Source organism: Chlorocebus sabaeus, chromosome 4 (genome assembly GCF_047675955.1).
Source record: "Chlorocebus sabaeus isolate Y175 chromosome 4, mChlSab1.0.hap1, whole genome shotgun sequence".
NCBI classification, from domain to species: Eukaryota; Metazoa; Chordata; class Mammalia; order Primates; family Cercopithecidae; genus Chlorocebus; species Chlorocebus sabaeus.
The window spans coordinates 13064574-13088507 of NC_132907.1; the positions used below are offsets into that span (position 1 = coordinate 13064574).

Consider the following 23934-nt stretch of genomic DNA (forward strand, 5'->3'; position numbering starts at 1 on the left):
TTCCTTAACAATGATGTAGAAGTCTTTAATAGAATATTAGTAAATAGAATACATCAAAATTTAAATATGTTTTCTAGTAAAGGAAAATCTATTTCAGAAATGCATAAAATGTTTTCGCTTTAAAAAATCTTCTAAAAATCTTCTAAAAATCTTCTAACAGTAATCACCAAGTTAGGAAATTAAAGCTGAAGGATGTAGCTATCTTGATGGTGGTAGCACAAATTGGCAAAACCATATTTGAAAAGTGTTCTTATCTGTAAAGTTAAACATTCATGTACCCATCAACCAAAAACATCTTACTCCTAGATATATTTTCAAGTAAAAATTTTGAGTATCTTTACCAAGAGATAAGTATAAGAATGTTCCTCACACTGATTTTAAAAGCCCAAAACTGGAAACAATCAAATACTAACGACAGGAGAAGAGATAAATATATTGTCATTTATGTATACATGGAATGTTATGGTGCAGTAAAAATAAAGTAACTTTATAAACAAATATTTAGTTGAATCTTAGTAATATGACACTGAGTTTTAAAAGCAAGTTCCAGAAGATTCCTGTATGAAATTCTTTATAAATTTTATGACAAGACTAAATATTATGTAGGAGCACATTCATAATTATAAAATTATATTTTAAAAAGCAAGGGCACAATAAACAATTTAGGATTGAGTATCCTTGGTGGGGAGAAGTAAAGGACAGGCTAAACAGGGTTAACATAGGTATTGTCGATGTCACAGTTCTCAGGTTGGTTGGGTGTTGGTTTTGTATTAATTAACTAAAGAAGAAACCTGCATGATTATCTTAATATGAAGAGAGATATAATTTCATAGAATCCAATGCACTTATTCATGATTTAAAATTTTATTGCAAATAAATAGAAGAGGGAAAGCTCTCAATTTAATACAATGTATCTGCTAAAAAGTCTTTAACAAAAAGCATTCTTAGTGTACAAATGTTTGACACATTCATTAATACCTGGGCTTTATTGTTGGATTATTATTATGTTTTCCCTCTTGAAAATACAGCACATTAGTTGTTGTGACATGAAAGCTTTCCAGAAAAAAAGTGTTATTTCAGAATTAGTCTTGACAGTTTACCTTTCAATCTCCCAAACAACGAGGATATTTCTGGTTCCTGAAGCATATTGTCAACATGGCAATTTATGTCATTGTCTGTTACTTTTTAAAGAAAATGCTACTCTGCGAAAGAGTTGGAAGCAATGCATCCCAACACAAGGCCATGTTTTTCAAAATATGGAATATTAATCTGGCAGTATATATATATATATATATTTTATATATATACACACACACATATATATGTGTGTATATATGTATATATGTGTATACATATATATGTATACACATATATATGTGTGTGTAATATATGTGTGTGTATATATGTATATATGTGTATATACATATATATGTATACACACATATATATATGTGTGTAACCTCTGTTCTGAGTGTCTTAGGGAGACTTTCAGGAGTCATTTGTGTTGGGCCTATAGTGATTCTGTTTAACATAAATTTTATGTCATAAATTTTATGTCATAGCTTATATTCTAATTCCTAAACTAATAGATATTTTAGCATTTCTTGAAATGTAACAGATTTATTCATAATTGGAAAGGCATGTCAAAATAACCTCTTTTAATACAACAAGCCAGAAGCTTGAGACGTATCTGGTGAGTTGTTTATGAGAATGGTTTTTTATTTCTCTTTTTGTTCTGATGCCTCCATGTTGATTGGTTCCACTGTTAATTAATTTTCTGATATTATACTTTTAGTGTCATTCTAATAATTTTTACAAGATTCCTCTTGTGTTAAAGTCAGTGTTTGAACTTCATTAAAAATATCTTTGGAATTCAGGATCCTTAAACTCTTACAATATGATATAAAAAAGGAATTATACTTCTATTTCCTGTTGATGTCACATCTGAATTTTTTTTAAATTATGTTTAAAATGTCAGCAGCTTTGAGACTAAAGTCTCCCATCACATATCAAAGACAGTTATGTAAAAGATGTTCAACAGATGGAGGTGTCTTATAAAATTCTTTATTTAAATCTACAAACGAGTCCTCAGTTAAGTGAGCTATAACTTGAGAAGTTTTTAAAATATTGAATATATATGCAAAAAAATAAGTTTTATATAATGAGTTTGTTTCAAGTGATTTATTAATTCCATGCCTAATTTAAGATTGTGGTTTATGAGCTATTTTATAGTAATAGAAAGTACAGCGCATGAATAGTTTTAGAGCTAAAGACTGTGATTTTTAAAATATGAGATTATTTGGTGCTGAGTGCAGAAAGAAATTAGCCCTTGTATAATTTCTGAGACAGGCATATATATGAGTCCCTTAAATGTAGGCCATTTCTCAAAAGAAGTAAAGTCTAAGCATCTTATTGCTCACATGCAGTCAAGAACAAAATATTTCATGAAAGTTTATACCTTACATTCAAGTCAGAACTTTATAACTATAGCCATATATGTTTTTTTGGCTTCATCATAGAAATACCCAGGCCACATCATACATTGTAGGACTTAATTAAAATATACTCATTAAATTATATTCAGATTTTATCAGCATTCAACATCTGGTTCTATACTCTACCATTTATTAAGCTCAAAAGATCTTGGTACTATATTAAGGAAATAGATATTAGGACCTAAAGGAAAAGATGGATGAGATTGGAGTTTTAAGAATACAGCAGCTGCTCCTTATTTCCACTGGGAACAAAGCAAATGGAAATTCGCATCAATAACAACAGAAGAATATAGATAAGATATATATATATACACACAATAAATAAATTAATATGAGTAGATAAAATATGTTGATTTTATGGGTATTCAATGAGAAAGTCTATAATCATGACTTTTAATGAGGCTCTTTAAGACTACAAGTATAATTTATGATGACTGAAGTGCTGAGCAACTAGACAGACCTGCCAGATCTGCTGGAGCCTCATTGCTCTTCTTATACAAATACAACGCTGACAGTGTTACGTACCATGCATTTGAATAGAAATAATTTGTATCTCTTTTATTCATACTATATGTATACTCTGACCTTTGAACAAAAAATTTTTTTTTAATTGTCATCCCTTGGGGCAGTCCACTTTCTGTGTCAGTGGCTCTTAACCCTGGAATCCGCAGGCAATTCTGTTCCTGCTGAGTCATCTCCCTCTCCTCTCCTCTCCAATCTTTTCAGAACTCTCTGCTGACCTGGGCTGTTTTTCCACTGCTGACGTTGATGGCACATTTTCCCAAAGCAATTTGAAGCATTTACCTCCTGCTTGATTTCTACGAGGCCATGCCCCTTCCCACTTCCTTTGATAAGGTCAAAGGGAAAAAATTGACATCTAGGTTTCTTTGGAATGTTGTTTTTGTTTTAGCCTAAAAATCAATCACCATAAAACATGTACATATCCAACTAAGACTAAAAAATCTAGAATTAAGGCTCACATGGTCTGATGAAACAAAATGACGTAAAGGACTCTGTGGACAATTTACAAATTGTAAGAATGATTAAGTTTTATGTCAACATAAAATGCATAGCTCCTCCAGCAAGCACAAAGCACAAAAATACATTGTGTGTTCAGTCAGTTTTCCTAACTGTCAAGGGCCTCTTAATATTAAGTATATGCAGTGTGATTTGCTATTACAATATACTTTACTCTGTGGATGTTTTATTAAGTTGGTCCAAAAGTAATTGTGGTTTTTCTCATTATTTTTAATGATCAAAACTGCAATTACTTTTGCACCAACCTATATTTTCAGTTCTTATGAGTTTTATTTATTTGTTACAGAATAAAATGTATGTAGTTCTATATATAGACACACAAATTACTATATAGATGTTTTATGTTTGGGAACACCAGTCTTTATATAATGGTTATACATAATACAATGCTTTGTGTAAAATTATATTCAGTAAAGTAATTGTCAAAGATATATTCAGATAGTTTTTACACATGTAAACAATCAACTAAATTGTAGCTACTTGAAGTACATGCGAGTCTGATCACCAGCTCACTGAGTGTTTGGCTATCCAAAAGATGCTGACACAATGCCTACCTATACAGCATTCACATTGTGCTATCAAAAATCACTAAATAACAAACTCTTTCAGGTCCTACTTAAAAGTATGTAATTGTTTTCTAAATCACATGCAAATGATTTACTGATCATTGTCTGCGTTTTCTACTTCGTTTGTGCATTGTCACTGCTGTAATTAAAGTATCTGAAAAATCTTTATTGAATATCATTATGCTCTTTGATCAAAAACTTGTATTCAATCTCCATTAGCCAATTAATAATGACCCTATCAATTATAGACTAATTCAATTAACCACCAACCTGAATTTTTTATTCATGTAATAAGCCAAAGTCCCCAGACTAATCAAAATCAGGCTTGAAAGGCAAATAAAGAAGATATGTTAATTCTGCTCTCCCAGGGTGATTTTGTTTTTGATGAACTCAGCAGAAAGTCACTTTCAGTAATCCAATAAGAAAAGTGTGATTCTTTTCCCTAAAAGTTTCCAGTGTTTTATATTCTTGTTCAAACATGTTTTATTCTCTCTGACATAGGTCTTGAAGAAAATTAGCCTAATTTGATGCCAATTTTAGTTACTTATAACTAAAATTATTTTAGAATTATTTTTTCAAAACAATTTCAAAATAAAATGCATATAGGATATTATAAAGATCTGTTCGTTTTTAAAAAAAGACAAATTCAAGCTTTTAAAAAATATACCATGACTTAAATCAATGCAAGAGCATTATATTTAATCTTTATAACATCATTTTATTAACTCTAAATGAGTTTATTAATAAGGTTTATAATTTTGGCTGTTTTTAACCTTTTAAACTTACTTGAGATTTAATGAGATCTTGATAGATGGACTTTCATTCGTATACATGGAGTCTTAGTGAAGCCTGGGTGAGTTTTCTCAAACACTGATGACAACTATATTTGGAAAGTTCCCCCGGAGCTGATAAAGTATACCTGATTTTTAATGTTCCTATATTGTGGTTATGAGTAAATCACATATATTATTTTACTCGTTCAACTTATGAGTCATGATTGCTGCAGACTTTCATTCCCTTCCCATCATCCTGAAGTATGGGCACACATTTATGTGCATTGGGATGCCTGTTGGTAACTTCCCAGTCTCTGGGCAGTGTCTCCTTGTCACTACAGTGTGTGAACTGTGACATCTGAATCAGAGCAGCAGTGGCCAAGACCCAGAGCCTGCACCACAGGCTAGAGGCTCACTGGTCATTTTGCCACAACCAGAAACATCTTGCTATAGTTAGTACTTGACTTCCTCACACCCCACCATTCCTATTTGCAGACAGAATAAACCTTCAGTAATACAAATGTGACAAAGATGAATAGAATCACATTGGATACATTAGCTCACTTAATCCAAAAATATGAAACAATTCATTCAGTAGACATTTCATGAAACATGTAGGTCAGGCACATGCCAAGTAACATGGACCAAGTTTTCTGCCCCTGTGATTTTACATTTTGACAAGAGAAGATTGACAATATTGTGATAATACATAAATTATGTAATAGAGAAATAAACAATGGATGTTCAGTTATCTCAGTAAAATCTCCATTGAATAAAAAAAAAAGCAGAAAGCTTTGGATTTTGGATTATTAAGAAAATAAAATAACTTTTCTATATTCAGAGGAAAACAGCAAAAGTAGGAGAGTCTTGTGCTTTAGACCAGATAAGCTATACTGCCTAAATGTCTGCTGGGCATTTGTAAAAAGTCCAAGAAATTCTTGCAACTGCCTGATGGATGGTAAGGAACAAAGAGGAGCTTATACGACTGGTATGTGACAAACACCAGGACTGCTCTCTCATTTCAAGTTAAGTAAAGGAAGGGAAAACAAGATAATATAGGTCCTATCTTTTAAGTGTGCAGATCAAGGAAAGGATAGAGATTTTTCTAAAGGTATGAAAAAAAAATTTTTAAGTGAGAAATATTCTATGGAAAAAACAACCAAATTTCAAGAGCATATATAAAAATATTTTTGGAGGCTAAGGGTGGAGGATTGCTTGAGGTCAGGAGTTCAACACCAACCTGGACAACATAACAAGGCACCTTCTACAAAAAATGAAAAGTTAACCAGGCATTAGGTGCAAGCCTGTAGCCCCTAGCTACTCAGGAGGCTGAGGCAACAGTATGGCTTGAGCCTAGGAGTTAGAGGCTACAATGAGCTATAATCATGTACTTCACTCTAGCTTAGGTGACAGAACAAGGCCCTGTCTCTTTAAAAAAAAAAAAAAAAAAAAAAAAGATATTTCTTCTTTATGATATAATAGAGGAATAATAGAGAAGGTAAGATTAATGCTGATAAAATGAGGGAACTGCTGTATTTTTCCAATTTCCCTGAAATGTGTTTCAAAATATAGATTAAAATGTATGTTAAAATTGCATTATCAAAAATAACTCTATAATATTAAGGAAAGAATGGAGAAACTCTCTGAGAATGCAGAGGAAAATAAATAAATACATGAAAAGGATGAGTGGGAAAATTTTACAAAAAAAACCCTCAGAAATAAAAACTCAGCTTTTGGACAACTGGCTTTCTAGAACGAGACACCAAATAAAGCAGAAGCAACACTTTAAAATACAACTCAAAAAAACCTTTTGAGCATGTCTTCTCCTAGAAAACAGTCTGCAGCTTGAATGCACCAACATTGTTCTGTCCAAAGCAATACAAGAAACCTTTATCAAGATATATCCTGGTGGATGATGATTAATACTGTTAATTTCTAGAACAAAGAGCAAACCTTGAAACAATCACTCAGGTAGGGGGATAAAGCAAAGAAGGAATAGATTATAAAACAAATAGTGTTGAAAAAAATTTTGTTCTTGACTCTCTCTCTCTCTCTCTCTCTCTATATATATATATATACTGTGATTCTATGTCACATTATGTATACACATAAAACGAAGAGGGTTCAGTAAGAACAAGAAAGAATAAAATAAAACTTGAAAGGAAAACGCAGAGAAAATTGTAGATTTAACTGATCTAATCAAGTAAATTATCTTTTAAGCCGTACAAAAATATGCAATCACAAAAACAGTAACTGATACATTTGAGTATAGTAAAATTGAAAACTTGTGCTAAAAATAAAATTAAGTGACATAGCAAATTAGAAAAAAAATGCAACAAATATAACAAACCATATATGATACTATATAAATAATTCTTAAAAATCGACAGGAAAATTTCTAATCCAATAGATAATGGACAAAGAACATGAAAGAGACTATATGTATATATAATTAGTGACACTGAACAATTAAGAAAATATAAATTAAATGCCACTTAGTGACATTTATGTAAATTAAATGTAAAAATGCCACTTTTCAACTTGTCAAAAATACACAGAAAGTTAAGCACATATGTTCTCACTTATGTAGAAGCTAAAATAAGTTGATCTCATAGAAGTAAAAAGTAGAACAAAGGATACTACAGACTGGGAAGTTAGAGGGGATGGAAGGTTAGGGAGATATTTGGTAAAGGAAATAAGATTACAGCTAGATAGGAGAAATAATTTCTAGTTTTCTATACCACCGTCAGATGACCATAGTTGACCATAATATGTTATATGGTTTCAAATAGTTACATGGAGGTTTCTGAATGTTCCCAACAAAAATAAATAATAAATGTTTGAACTGACAGGTATGCTAATTACCCTGATCTGATCATTAGACATTATAGTATCAAAACATCACTAGATTCCTCATAACTATGTACAATTATTATGTATCAATTGTTTTAAAAAATAAAATGTATTTAAATGTAAAATTTTATTTAAAAATGGGATTGGTGTGTAAAGAGTTATTTTATATAGCAGATGGAAGAGTGTAATTTTTATGAAGACAAATGAAACAATGTGTATCACATTTCAAATGCCAGGTTCTTAGTATCCATAGGGAAACACTTGCACCAGTGGGCAAACAAATACACGTGAGAGTTGAGGCTGTTTTTCTTCTAATAGTGAAAGAATTGGAAACAAATGAATATCAATAAGGGATTGGTTAAATGATTTTCATGTTCATTCATGCACATACAATAAGGAATGTTATATAGTCATTAGAAATTAGTATTATTTAGATGTAAAAATATCCATTGTAAATGAAAAGATACAAATTGTAAGAGTGCATGTATAATATGAGTTAATTTTTTTTTTTTTTTTTGAGACCGAGTCCGGCTCTGTCACCCAGGCTGGAGTGCAGTGACGTGATCTTGGCTCACTGCAACCTCTGCCCTCCAGGTTCAACTGATTCTCCTGCATCAGCCTCCCAGTAGCTGGGATTACAGGCACCTGCCACCACATCCGGCTAATTTTTGTATTTTTAGTAGAGATGGGGTTTCTCCATGCTGTCCAGGCTGGTCTCAAACTCCTGACCTCACGTGATCCGCCCTCCTCAGCCTCCCAAAGTGCAGAGATTACAGGAGTGAGCCACCACACCCGTTCTAATATGAGCTAACTTTATGAATATATATGGTAATAGGAAATGTCTAAAAATATGAATATTAAAAAGTTGACAGGAGTTAACTATGTATAGTAGAATTATAGTTCATTTCAAATGCAAATTCCTTGTATCTCTTTGCACCAACTAAAACTTTCACTATATGTGTTTATAACTTTTATGTTCAAAAGGCCTTTTCTTGTTTATTTTTAAGATCATTTCCTTTGACCAAGTAACCTTAATTATTTGAATTTATGCTGTAGAAATGAAGAGATATGTGACCCAGGATGAAAGGACTATGATTGTATGAGAATGTTAATTTTAATAGAAAAACTGAAGATGGAGGGAGTAAATGTTTTATAATAAGTTAATGATTGTAGTAACTCCTTAAAATGATGTACTAGGTATAAATAAATACATATATATTAAAAATAGAAAATATAAAAATATTTTAATAACATAATTACTATTGAAATATTGAGAAATAAAGAGTAAACTAATTGCCTGCAAATATGAGTGAAAAGTATAACCAACATCTGGTAACAAATAATATTTTTTTCAAATGCCAAGAATAACAAATTTGTCTGGAAACATATTTGAATTGGGAAGGAAAGCACTGATTATAGCTCATGGTAATACAGACTTGTTTTTTAATCTTTCTATTAATAAATTTTTCTACAGAGCATATATCTTATTCATAATGAAAAAGATAATTAAAATTTAAAACATTAAATATAAAATATTCATAATTATCATGTTACTTCCCATTCTCAGTAAAAAATGTGCGGTTGAACTGCTTGCATGATTCTAAATAAGTTCTTTTAAAAATTAATAGTTATAAGCTGACCACAATCATAGGTTGTAGTTCAGATTGACATATGGCACTGTTCATGTTGTAATTACAGGTAATTGTTAAGTACAAAATTATCTCAATTTTGTATTCAGGAAGATAATTCCTGTATATTTGGAATGTCTACAATATGCCAGGTGTCCTACAAAACTCACTGAATGATTGCTTGAGCTCAGAACATTTGTTTATTGTACCATACATGTGTTGTACATGGTTTTACATGTGAAAAAAAATACCATAACACGCCAATACAACAGAAAGCTTCATCTTTTGACAGATTATTTCATGGTATGAGTTTTTGGTTTTAGTTATTGTATTTTTAATGTATTACATGAAAAAAGCAGTTGCTATTTTAAATGTTTTAAAATGTTGTTGAAAATTAATTTTTTTTTAGTAAAGGGGAGAATGCAGTAATGAGTTCTAGAATGCTTATGTTATCAGGCCTCAATCATATTGTAAGGATTCCGAACTTTAGATCAGAACTGGATCAGATCAGATACAGGAGCTGAATATTTCAGATGGTTAATCACATTAACTAGTTGGCCTGCAAATTTGGACTACAAGTGTAGCCAACATCTGATAACCAGCAATATTGTCCAAATCCCAGGTACCATTAATTATGTGCCTTAAATGTAACTGGGACTAACTACAATTGTTTTGTGTAATGTTAAGATAAAACATTCTGTATCGAAATCAAATGTTATCTAAATACTTTGTCTATAAATCAGTTTTCAAATACTGTGCTAGTTAACCATATTAGCTTCAAAGTCCTTTCTGTTTAATGAGTTAATTTTACAAACTCTATGAAGTCATAAAATACACAATTCAGAATACATGATATGAAGGCACAAATAAGAGCATTTTAGATGCAGCTGAGTGGCAAAATTCTGTGATGAAACTGGCCTGTGTTCACATTTCTCGCACACTTATTTATCTGTATCACTTTTCATTGTCCTTACCCCTTCAAGAATGTCTCCACGAAAATCAACTTAATTTTCCAGTCTGCCCCATCTTCTTCCAGGGAACTGTGATCAGAATGCTGTGCAGATGTCTGAAATGAAGTTTATCTTAAACTTCCTCAAACAAATGCTCACAGAATTCTATGCCATTTGTCTAAGTTAGACACACTCTAAAAATATTTATGCTTTGCCAAAACATTACAGGATGTTTTACAACAAAAAAGTTTATATTCCCACAAAACTCTCATGCCATACTTTTTTGTTTACTGTTGAATCATTTAATCCTCTCTCCTTAAGTATCCCCCCTCTTGTTTTCATTCTTAGAGTGAAATAAGTAACTCAATAAGACTTGGAATCTATTTTATCTTTTAATATTACTTTAGAGCTATATCTCCATTGCATCACAATCAGTATTTAAATAGAGATTCATAATATATAAACATTGTTATTTTATTTTATTTTATTATTTATTTATTTTGAGATGATGTCTGGCTCTGTTGCCCAGGCTGGAGTACAGTGGCACAATTTGACTTACTGAAACCTCCACCTCCAAGGCTCAAGCCCTCCTCCCACCTCAACCTCCCAAGTAGCTGGGACTACAGGTGCATGCCGCCACACCCAGCTAGTTTTTGTAATTTTTGTACAGGTGGGGTTTTACCGTGTTGCCCAGGCTGATCTCGAACTCCTGAGCTCAAACCATCTGCCCCTCGGCCTCCCAAAGTGCTAGGATTACAGGCGTAAGCCACCATACCCAGCCTGTTACATTATTTTTAGTTAACCATTTCACTCATAAATGGGAATTTCAGGTTTTTCAAAATTTGTCAACTTTAAGTGAAGGTAAAATAACTATTTTTGTATGTATCCTGAGATGGTAAACAAAATATTTTATGATCCAGAACTTGTTTCTAGAACAATCTAGTCACCCATTTCCCTGTTTCCATTTCCTTCTAGCAAGATATTCTGAAACAAATATTAAATTTTTCCCTCAGATTTCTTTATTTCATGGTGTTACCAAAGTCTTCCGTAATACTTACTATTGTCTATATATTGCTATACCTACTTTTGTACACATGATAAATATTACCTCATCTTGTTCTCATAAAGTCCTGTGAGAATTGTTACCCTCACTTTTCAGATCAGAAAGTTGGGAGGTAGAGAGATAAAGTAGTGTGTACAAGATCCTTGAGCCAATTTGGGACCCCAAACCACCCAGTTCCATTAGAGTAGGCTAACTCTTAGCATCAAATTCCTTAAGATTGGAGAGAATTGTTTGCTACTTGCCTTCCTCAGTAAAAATTGGTGGATATCACAGTGACACTGTGTTTCCTTGACACTGTGTCAAGGAAAAATCCTCATAGAAAAACTAGAGAAATGTCGCTAGCATCTTCTGCTCTGATGCATCGTGACATTCATAGCCATGAACTAGTTCTTGTCCATAGAACATAAGAATGAGTCCCAACTCAATTCAGCAAAACGTTTGTTGAGTGCCTGTTACATGTAAGACACATTTAAGGCAGATCCAGACATGAAGTGCATGCAGTCAGTGCATGAAGCCAAATATCTACCCATGAGCCAGCTCAGTGCCCTAAATAGTCTGCCTAGTCTGCCCTATTTTAGCCAAACTTTGCGGAGGTGAGGATCTAAAAGACCAGAAGGTATTTTGTCCAGCATATTTGCAGCTCAACTTTCACCCTGAAGATCTTCAAGAGGGCAGAGTGGTCCTAGAGCAGGGGCAACTACTAGGTCCTAAGGAACGAGCTTTTCTGGAATCATTCTGCATGCTGAACTCTGGGGTTATGTGGTCTGAGTGCCTCTCAGGGTGAGTTCTGTACATGCCCTCTGTCAGCAACCTCATGTTCAGTGTGAGCTGCTGATTATTTTTGTACTGAAAGAAGGTTTGCTTAGGCCTAGTACTCTAAGTTTAATGTAGCACATTTTAGGACAAAATCCAGCTTTAAACAGATTGCTGACTATTTAAGTGGAGAAGGTGGCTTAACTGGAACAAAAAAGAAAAACATTTCTAGATAGAAAAAAAAATTGCAGAAGGGGAGCAGTTAGAGTGGGAGAAAAACATACCTGTTGGAAAGAGCCAAGACACACAACTTAGGGAGAAAACATCTCCACCCAGCAGGAAACCCAGCTGGCTTTAAAAAGTACGGCAGAAAAGGGCATGTTAGAAAACTCCTCAATGCATCATCTTAGCTAAAGACTTATAGAAGTTTAGGACCTGAGGAAATTCAGCCTGGAGGTTATCATATTCTTGGTGACACTGTTTGAGTTCCTGTGTGTTTGCTGCCTGTGATAGCAAAACACTGACTCAGTTCTTTAAGATGTTTTTCTCCATCTATTGAGTGCCAGCAACATTAAGAACACTTTGAAGAAGAGCAACTTTGCCCTGCTGTCTGCGCTCAATTAGGTTTGGATTTAGGACAGCAAAAGCAATCTATATTTTAAAGCCCAGACAGCTGAAGAACAGAGAGGAAATTCATGATAAAACACAGGGCTTTACTAATATTATAAATCCAGGATTGTTTTTGTTTGACTTAAATTGCTGTCAGTTTGACGAGTGTGGTGATGCTTTAGAAATTTCTGAAGGAGTCACAGAGAATGGAAAGAAATCATTGAGTGAAAATATAAATGATCAATGAGTAATCACTCACTGAGAAAATCAGTGAGTGATTTCTAAGAATTTCTATGTATGGTGGACCTTTGATTTGAATCTGTGATATTCCTTTATTCAATATCTATTTTTGGATCACACACCATATTATGTTACATCTCGATATTAAATTCTTCATCTGTAAAGTGGAATTAATATCCTACCTTGCATGGTTATTGGGAGGATTAATGAGGACATACAAGAAAATACTTAGCATAATGTGAGACATCAACCATTTCCTTCCCAGGATATCATAATTTTGCCATCCTGCATTACTGCTGGACACACAAGAAATTTTAGATAATATAATACATGTTTAGAAAAATAGCCAGAAAGTTTGATTTTTGAAAATGTTTTAATAGAGCATTAAAGGTGGTCTTTTGTCTTAATCCATCATGCAACTTGAGCCTAAAGTCTTTAACACATGTTCCAAAAAGTTAACAAAAAGCTCACATAAATTCAAAAATAGTGAATATTCACAGGCTGTGACACATTGGAAACTGTTTCACACCTTCGCTGATGGGCATCTGTGTCACTAAATATGACCTTAAGCTATGCATTCTCTCTAGCTCTCTCTTCTCATTCATGGCCTGTGTCTGACCCAGGGCTATCTATTTGTGGCTACCTTACATCTCACAGGATAGAGGACCTGAAATAGAAACAAAAGGGCATAGTGGTTGAAAGCACCAAGATCACACGTGGGATCATGACAGTTAAAGATGATAAGATCAAGGATGTAGCAAGGCACTTAGTCATAGGAAATAGGTGGAAGTAAGTGGCTATTTGCAGGAAGAGAGAGGAAACCGTAGATCAAGGAACATAAACATAAAAGGTAAAGATCTTACAAGAGTTGTCCACATAGAAAACAAAGTTTTCTAGATTTTTTAAAAATTAGCATTACATAAGATGTAAAAAAATATGCAGGAATGAATTAGAGAAAAAAAAAGGGAAAATATTGAACTATTCTATATTGTGTATTCTTTGATGAAAATATTTCCTATCTTTTGCATTTCAGTTACATTTTGATGATTTTAATGCTTACTGAATTTCCATGGGTCTCATGCCCTTTAAAGTATATATTTTGCAGAAAAGAACACATTATGAGCATAGACTCTACAAGTCAGGAATGCATGTATTTAATCCTTCTTCATTTTTGAAGAATATTTACCTTCCTCCTCAACCATTTTAGAATTGTTGTTTTCTAAAAGGAGGTTTTCACTGGACAATGATTACTATTACTCAATTATATATTATTGAATTGATTAAAATTTATGGAAACAGGATTTACTAATGTTCCATTGTGAAAATCTAATACTACTTTTGTTCCTGATGTGGCCACAGCTACAATGTTATTTTTATTTTCATTGAAATGACGAATAAAATCGGAGAATTGAACTATAAAGTAAAGTTCTGGCAGGTAGTGATCAATCTCAAGAAGGTCAGCCCAACCACATCTGTTCTATCTCAGTTACAAAAAAGAAAAAGAAAAAAAGAAAAAAGAATCCTGCACAAATAGATGAATCAGCTTAATATAAAATTAATTGGTGGACTGAAGTGACCATCATTTGACTTTAAAATGGTCAAAATGGTTGTTCAAGGAGTCTTGGACTACATTAACCCAGTGGCAATATCAAAATTGTAAGCCAATAATAGACTCAGTCATTGATTCCAAAACAAAAATAGTCAAATTTTTAGTTTTAGGATATATGTAGTTTTATTCTCTTGAGATCAAAATACTTGCAAGTTTACAACTTGGTCGTTGCATTTAAAGCATGTATTTTTCTTTTTTTTTTTTTTCTTTTTTTTTTTTTTTTAGGTGGATCTTCTTGTTCCAACCAAAGTGACTGGCATCATTACACAAGGAGCAAAAGATTTTGGTCATGTACAGTTCGTTGGCTCCTACAAACTGGCTTACAGCAATGATGGAGAACACTGGACTGTATACCAGGATGAAAAGCAAAGAAAAGATAAGGTAAGTCAGCCAAATCGGTTTACAAAGTTCAGAAGTGGAGGATCACATTACACCCAAGTTTGAATGAATGAACTGCTTATACATCTGTACTGAAAATAATATCTATATACTGAAAATATAGGTTAAATAAAAAACTTTAAAGAATATACTGTAAAGGAGTTTGCAGTCTGGTATGTAATGGTGCAACCTAGGGGAAAAAAATGCTTTACTGATAACATTTTCATATTACTAATTGCCTAACATCTGACTATCTGAGATTCACCTAATAGTTTATAAAGGTAATAGAATATTGAATAATTTATCATAAGACATATGTAAATAGTTATTGCTAGAATATATGCTACTGTCATTTTCATTATTAAAATAAATTCCTGATGTTGGATAAAATGTTCTTTGGAGAAAAATATTTCAAAGGTTAATGAAATCATTTTTAAACATTTTAAACATTTTAAGAACAATTGTGATTACACAGCTCAACAACAAAGAAACTCAGATATTTTTCTGCTCCTTTTCCTTCATTGTATTTTAATTCATAGGTTTATTATTCTTTTAAATATATAATCTACTTTGAATTTCATATATACACACCTCTATACACACACACTGTACAAATCAATGCCATACAATTTTTTTTTAATATTTAACATTTTGAGCATCTTTTCATAGTATCTACTGGTTTCAGTATCTGTGAGACCCTGGAGAATGAAAGTGCTCAATGCCTTATCAATGACTAATTGGGATCAGATGTTTAAATACGGCCTCAGTTGGATTAGTGAAATCAAGTTAATTCGTTGCTTAGAATTAAGCAACTGTACAAGGAATGCTAGCTCTCTGAAGACATCAACAAAATTTCTCAGATCAAGGATTTGGGGGAGACTGTAACACTGCTTTATACATGTTAAATATTTAAGTTAATAATTATTTTTATGATATGTAATCTGTTTACTCCCTTATGGTTATTGCATTATTAACTGACAGAGGTGTTGAAAATATCTTTCTTTCTTCAAATATTCAAGGCAGAGAATTTATAAATTTCCCCAGAAACACTAGGGCTGGAATGGCTGTTTAAGTGATTCAACAGTCTAAATTTAGTTCATATAAAATTTACTTTAGAGGAGATGTGTTTTTAGCTTTAGATTTAAAAAACCACATCTAGTCACATTTTTACATCTCAGAACACACTCATGTAACATCTCAGGACACATGCACATTTCACATGTTAACATCTCAGAAATTGGTATATCTAACATCACAATTTAATTGAGAGCACTTATTCTTTCCTAGATGAACATAAAATAATGGCATGATTTATGGTCAATGATATCTTAAACTGAATAAATATTAGATATTTTGTAAAATTATTTTCCAACTTATTTTGTGAGTTATAGACAAGTGTTTGCCATGATTTATTGCAAATAACTATTTCAGTTCCTGTCTTTCACCTTTTACAGTAGGCATTCTGATGCAGTGTGTTTCCTAAGATGAATTTTTTTAAACTTCATAAATTATACAGGCTTGAAATTAATTTTAAGACAGATGAGTGTTTACTTATCCATGTGTAAGATTCAGTAAACAGCATATCTATAATAGTGAAATCTTTATATAGGTTAGGGAAGAAGCGTAAAGAAAATTATGGTTAAACCATTAAACTGTTCAAATGCTTTTTTGTCTCCATTTATGTAAAAAAGTGATTTAACATGTGAGTAATTTTTCTTATAGACTAGAGATTTTCCTGTTAAAGTGTTTTTATTTCATTATCTCAATCTGAAACTTACATAAACTTTTTGTGTCAAGTTGTGTGATAGTGTTACTCAGGTTTTCTATCTCTTTGCTGATTTTCTGTCTACTTGTGCTATCAGTTACTGAGAAAGGAAAGTGGAAATTTTCAACTGTCATGGATTTGTCTCTTTCTTCTTGCCATTACATCAGTGTTTACTTGATGTATTTTGAAGCTCTGTTAATATGTACATAAACAGATTCTTAATGTCCTTTTGATCAACTCAACCCTTTTTCATTAGAAAATGAACTTCTGTACCCCTGGTATTTTTTGCTCTGAAATCTACTTTGTGTGATATTAATAGATATTAATTCCAGCTTTCTTTTTACGAATGCTACCTTAGCATATAGTTTTTTAGCATTTTTTTCATCCTTTTACTGTTAACCTATTTGTACTCTATATTTGAAAAGTATTCCTTCTATGCAGCATATAATTTGATCTTCTTTTGGCCAGTCCAACTGTCTCTGCTTTTCAAGTGGAACATTTATAAAATTTATATTTGATGGGAGTATTAATGTAATTGTATTTAAATTTATCATCTTACTATTTAGTTCCTACTTGTCACATCTATTTGTGTTTGTTATTCCTATTTTTGCACTCTTTTAGATTAATCAAATTTTCAGTGATTCCATTTTAATCATGTTTGTTGAATTATCAGCCATAACATTTTGCTGTTGTGATTGCTTCAGGATTTGTGATACATATTTTAAACTTTTGAAATCCACCTTCAAATGAATGGTAAAGCCCAGAAACTTACCTCCATAAACACAAGCAAAATAGATTATAGCTATCAATCCACATATTTAGGAACTATAATTATTATAACATATGATTTGGACATGACCAAAATAATTCTTTTTTAAATTGATGTATCATATTTGTACATATTTGGGGGGCTACATATGATATTTTAATACACATATACAGTGTGTAATGGTGACATCAGAGTTATTGGGATATCCATCACCTCAAACATCTAACCAAAATAAATATTATTGTTAAGAAAAAGTAGACTCTACTAGGCAAGTTGGAAAATTGTGAAAGTAGATTGATGCATACTATTTACTAAAAATAATGTGAGCTGGAATTCCCCTGTGAGACCATAAAGCATGATATTATTCGTATAATGTAAAAATTTTTAATGAAAACATTTTTATGTTGTAAATATATGACAGTTGGCTAAACTCAGCCAATTTAACTGGTAGTTTTAAAAAGAAATCTGACCAGTTTGTTTTTAATGTTGTAACTAATTAGACATAATGAAGAAAAGCCTAAGATAAAAGCCTAAGTTTACTATTTACTATTGAAGAAGACAACTGACACCAATAAACTGTAGATAAAAATTCAGTAATTAGTTTTATTATAAGGAAATCTTTTATGGGGAAGAAGCAATTATAGAGCGTTAGATCTCTCCATTTTTATGTAGAAAAGAATTTTATAAAACAAATGAGAAAAAGTATTGCCTAAGTTATTTAAATACTTGAAAATGTCGTCATTTTATATGTAAATATACATATATATCAATTAAATATGTTTTTGATAAGTATCCAAATAACTTTTGCTTTACTGTTATTACTGGTTCTACTAGCTATTTTGCTATCATTTCATATATCCTTTATAGATGCGCTCTTCTGTTTAAAAGGGCTCAATACTACTTAGCAATTAATTTTTTCTGGGGCTGAGTAAGCCATCTCCTATTGATTCTTAACATTATTTTTGTCTTATTTTCCATGGTTACTTTCCATAAGAGGAAAAAAAGTCTTCAATATTTACAAGTGCCAATTCAACCACAAGCTTTCATCCAGACAAATATAATAGATGAATTGAATGTTTCAGGGCAAAACATGTGTCTGTGAGATGTTTTATAGATGTACTTTTCAAACAGAAATATGTATAAACAAAAGCTTCTAAGTCTTCTTTTGTGCCATTTGTTTTTATTGACTGCTTGCTTTAATAGATTTTGGGCGTGTGGATGTGGAAGTCTAATGTAGATCCAGACACAAGATTACTTCAGAAAAGTAATCTGAAAATAAATGCAATTTTCTAGGTTTACAGTAAGTAGTATAAAACTCAAAAAATGTATCAATGGCCTTTTTGTTTTTTATTAATCAGAATGACTAAGCCTCAGAAAAGCAATGCCATACACACACACACACACACACACACAGAGGAGTATTTACATATATGTAATAAACGTGTGTGTGTACACACACACACATGCCAAAAGTCAATTGAAGAAAAATAATACTCTGTCCTCCTTATTGAGATGTCAGTTTTTGAATACCCTCCCATAGTATTCACAAGAATTGCAGTTTACTTTAGTATTGTTTTTTAGCTAAACTCCATATTAAATCTCTTGTAATTGAGCCTATGATGACATTCTCATTACAGTGCATACATTTGTATTTTCCCCTTACTGGTCTACAGCATTTTCTAACATTTAACTAATTTTTATATTTCTCTACAGAATTAATTCACGTACATTTTTATTTGAAAGTCAAATGTTCCTTTGCCCTTATGAAAGTGACATTTGTTTTATACACTTGGAGCTGTGTTTTTACCACATTTAGCAGGAAAACTGCAAAACTTGACAAACACTTTCAGTATTTAATTTTTCACATTATAAGCCAAAGTAAAGCAATAATAAATTTCAGGAAGAGTACTTATATGGAAAAATTAGAAATAAAAATGGGTTTTCTCATCCAGTGTATTAGTCATAACATCATAGTGTTTAAATAAGTCTGAATTCACACCATAGGAGCTTTCTTTTTTCAGGAATAAAGAAGCTGGTAATACTGTATTTCATCTTCCTCCCTAAAATTATCCAGGGTTTTGTAAAAGCATAAGTTGGAAAGTTGAAACTTTACCTGGATTTTCCAAAATAAAAAATAAAATCCCCTGTTTCCAATAAGACTTTCTTGGTCCTTAAAGATGAATCACACATATATTCATCAAGAAATAAACTGCAATATCTTGGTGAACTCTCTAATTCAGTAGTTACCATAATTGTCTGATTATAGCACTCATGGGGAGAGCTTGTTTAAAAATACATATTTCTGGGCCCTGCTTCAGACTCTCTGGAGATGAGCTGGAAATCTAAATGTTTACAGAGGCCCCAGCTAATTTAAATAATAAGCAAGTGTGTGAAAAATGACTAATTGATGCCAAAAACAAAATTAAATTTTTGAAACTAAGTGTAGTTTTCTGTTTTTCTAGTGAGAATGGAATTTATTATTATTCCTTAGGACTTTGGCTTCTAATTGGTCAGAGGAAGTCAATGTGAATCAATGTTTCTAAAAATAAGATTAAATTTTAATAAGTTTGCCAATTCCCTTATGAAAATCACAAAGTAAACACTAACTTTAAACAAATTTTAAATTGAAATAATATATTTAAGTAATTTAGGATGCAGATTAGATGGGGGGATCATCTAGAAGGAGGTGAAATTTATATTCATTCAATTTTGTATTCAGTTGGCAAACTCCATGTGAGAAAAAAATCTGAATATGACACAATCTCCCAGTCTAATGAGAAGCTTAGTAAAGGTGGAAAAACTTTGATTTAATCTGTTTATTTTGGAAAGTCAAAATATAACCTACTACATATAGTATTTGATAAAACAACTAAGTAGCACATAGATTATGTCAGTTTCATAAAAGTCTATCACTCTCCAATAGAAGAAAAGAGTCCCTGGTCCTTTTCAACCTCCTTCCCTTTCTCAACATGGGTGTGAAAAATAGAAGCAGCAACATCATCAGTCCTCATTAATAAAGCTGTCAGCCGTGGTCTGTATTGAAGGATATATTCAAATTCAACAGTAATTACAGATGTCACAGAGCATCCTGTCATTTCTGCTGAAGTGAGTAGTTTTGGAGAGCTGAAATTAAATTTGAATGTTTAATACCTTGAAAGTCCAGCTCATGGGTAAGGCAGAGGTCAGATGAGTAGTCAATAATAGTCATGCTGTTCTTTTGAAATTTGATCTGGGTGTGAAACTCAGAACCTGAAGAATCCCTTAGGAGGTAAATAAAATGGAATCGTCAGTGGCAATCACAGAGGAAGATGATAGCGGGGGAGGGGAAAGCAAAGGGAGTGAATTATCTTTCAAGAGGGAACAGCTGCATGTTTCTGAGCAGCAGGATCAAGGACAGTTTCTCTCCATATTACTTGGAGACCATTAGTTTCATCCATTCAGAGTCATATTACTCTTTTCAAATAAGGCAGGGAAGGAAAGAAAGGAGGCTGCTTTTCAAAAAGCAATTTCCAAAATATACATGGCTTTTTACAAAACACTAGGATTCAGTAATAGCAAGTGAAGTGTGCTCCTACATGATAGAAATTCATGTAGTCACTTTATTTTACTTACTTAAATATTTGGTGGCTGAGTGAATTGAAACTAAAGTTAAGAAGACAATCATGTTATTTCAGAATTGTCTAAAAATAAGGACATCGTTATTTATTTACTTTAATTTGCATATTTTTAATTTGTGTGTGTACATAGGTATGTATATTTATTGGGTACATGAGAATTTTTGATACAGGCATGCAATGTGTAATAAGCACATCATGGATATTATTTAAATAAACACCACTTGGTATCAACTGCTATTCAGAAGTTTCTCTGCTTTTCTCCTCGTAATTTAATATTGTGACACCTGACTAGGATATGTGCTGGTATGCCCAAAATAGAATGGGATGCTTGTCAATTTTGCTAAGGCCTCTGACCAAGAATGAAATATATCAGGAAATATCTGAGTACAGAATAATTGATTTAGCAAAGTGAAAGCAGTTTGCAGATCTAGATCTGCCTGCTGCGTTGGGAAATGACAATCTAGTTAAATAAACTGAATTCAGAAAGCAGCATATTGTCATCAATGAGTAGTGTGATAGCAGTTGTTAAGGTACACAGAGAACATAATAGGGACCCACTTATCAGAATCAGTTGTGAAGTGGAGGCCTGGGGTCAAAAACAAGACAGAAAAAATGGATGCAAGTCCACGAGCAAATAGCCCTGGGTCTCCTACAAAAAGTATTATCCTTCCATTTCCATGTTTAACATAAGCTCCAAGTGTCCTACCTGCCCAAAGATATTTGTTCTCAGATCTAGGGTAAAGAAAGATTTAAGAGCAGGAAAGGAAGGAGAGAACAGGAGATGGGGCTTATGGGATAGAGATGATCAGAGAGCAGGCTAGCGCCCAATGTGAGTGCAACTGTAGAATGGAACAACTAGCTACATGCTGGAAATAAAAGACAAACCAGAGTGACTCATTAACTACAGGAACAACCAGAAATCGTTCTGTCTGAAGGAACTCAGTGATTTTAAGAAGTCATTCAGTTTATTTGGAAATATCAATGGAAAGCCAGTTGTCCTTCTTTAAGGATTAATTGTGAGGTTTCAAAGAAAATCCTTTGTACATTATTTCACATTTTCTAATATTAAATACTGTCAATATTAAATACTGTAAAATATGCAGTTAATTTTGGTCAGTGAAGCATTTACTTTTCTTGATGGCATTTGGGTGTTTTAACCTTCATCATTAAAAAAATAAAAGAGCAAAAGCAGAATTCGGTTTAACAACAACTAGGTGATAGAAATAAATATACATCAGGCAGAAAATTCATAAAATTCACCAATATTAGAGTGGGTTGGAGGCTTTTTGAAAAGCAGCCTCCTTTCTTTCCTTCCCTGCCTTATTTGAAAAGAGTAATATGACTCTGAATGGATGAAACTAATGGTCTCCAAGTAATATGGAGAGAAACTGTCCTTGATCCTGCTGCTCAGAAACATGCAGCTGTTCCCTCTTGAAAGATAATTCACTCCCTTTGCTTTCCCCTCCCCCGCTATCATCTTCCTCTGTGATTGCCACTGACGATTCCATTTTATTTACCTCCAAGGAGTAGGAATAATATCCCTACTGCTATGATGGTTATTTAATGATAGATAACCACCTAGTACAGATGCTATGAAACATCATTCTCAATGAATTTATGGAGAAAGGAGAAAACAAGTCAGGATAATACAATAATAAGGCGAAAATATATGTTTATTGTTTTTTCTTGCTAATTATCTTTTGTCTCCAAAGCTCAGAGTTACATTTTCAGGGAGTTTGATTAACTCCCTTAAAATTTGAAACAATATAGTTTTTCTAGTTAGCACATGTTCCCGCAAAAATGAAAAAAGAAGTGTGAAAAACACAAGGAATATGTTACATAGCAGTACTATCAAAGTAAAATATTCATAAATGAAAAATAATAAAAATGTTGTTACATGTTTTATTACCTTACTTTTCCCAGTGCTCAAATGCCAAAAAAGTTAAAATCTTCTTATTGTTATCTTCTCAATTTTCCATCACTCATCAGAAATCACTAAAATTGTGTATACTTAAAATTCTGAATATCTCATGTTTATGTGTGACTTATTTATTAATAGACTTAATTGCATAATTCCAATATTTCACAATGAAAAAAATTACTCATGCTTTAATTTAGGTCATTCTTATACTACTACTGTGAAAAATCATCAAGTGTTAGCCCAACTGTGACTTTATGCATTGATTAAAAATGCTAACATATTAAAAATATTGATTAGTGATTAGCTCCCCAGTAGAATGATCAAGGCTATCAAACTTTAATAAATCGTTTAAAATTCAGTGAAGCTGTCATTCATTAAGAGGTAGTGATGAGCCTGATGAAAGCGGGAGATGTTAGCTGAGAGAAAATTAGTATTTTTAATAGAAAAAACTATGATGTTATTTTAGGTGAATCTGATAATTTTCTTTCCTACTAGGAAAACAAGTACTTGATCAATCTAAGTATGACAGAAACTATGTCATTATTTTGATCATTGAAGTATGCATTAACATTAACCATTGACTAGTGGTGTTAATCTGTTCTGTATTACTATTAAGGAATGCCTAAGACTGGGTCATTTGCAAAGAAAGGAGGTTTATTTGGCTCATGGTTCTGCAGGCTGTGCAAGAATGGTAACAGAATCTGCATGGTTTCTGGTGAGGCATCTGGAAGCTTTTTTTTACTCATGGCGGTAGTTGAAGAGCGAGCAAGAGAGAGAGGAGAAGATGCCACATTATTTTTTAACAACCAGCTCTCCTGTGAACTAATAGAGCAAGAACTCATTCAATACAATAGGGAGGGCACCAAGCCATACGTAAGGGATCTGCCCCCATGACCCAGACACCTCC

The 23934-nt window shown here is 32.4% G+C and overlaps 1 protein-coding gene across 2 annotated transcripts in view; it reads left to right on the forward strand.

Moving 5' to 3' along the window:
• The window catches only part of EDIL3 (EGF like repeats and discoidin domains 3), a 446774-nt gene that overhangs the window by 409116 nt on the left and 13724 nt on the right, over positions 1 to 23934 (forward strand). For both annotated transcript variants that reach the window (XM_007977476.3, XM_007977484.3), the window contains one exon: positions 14803 to 14958. In XM_007977476.3, the coding sequence (XP_007975667.1) occupies positions 14803 to 14958 (156 nt within the window). The remainder of the gene's footprint in view (positions 1 to 14802; positions 14959 to 23934) is intronic.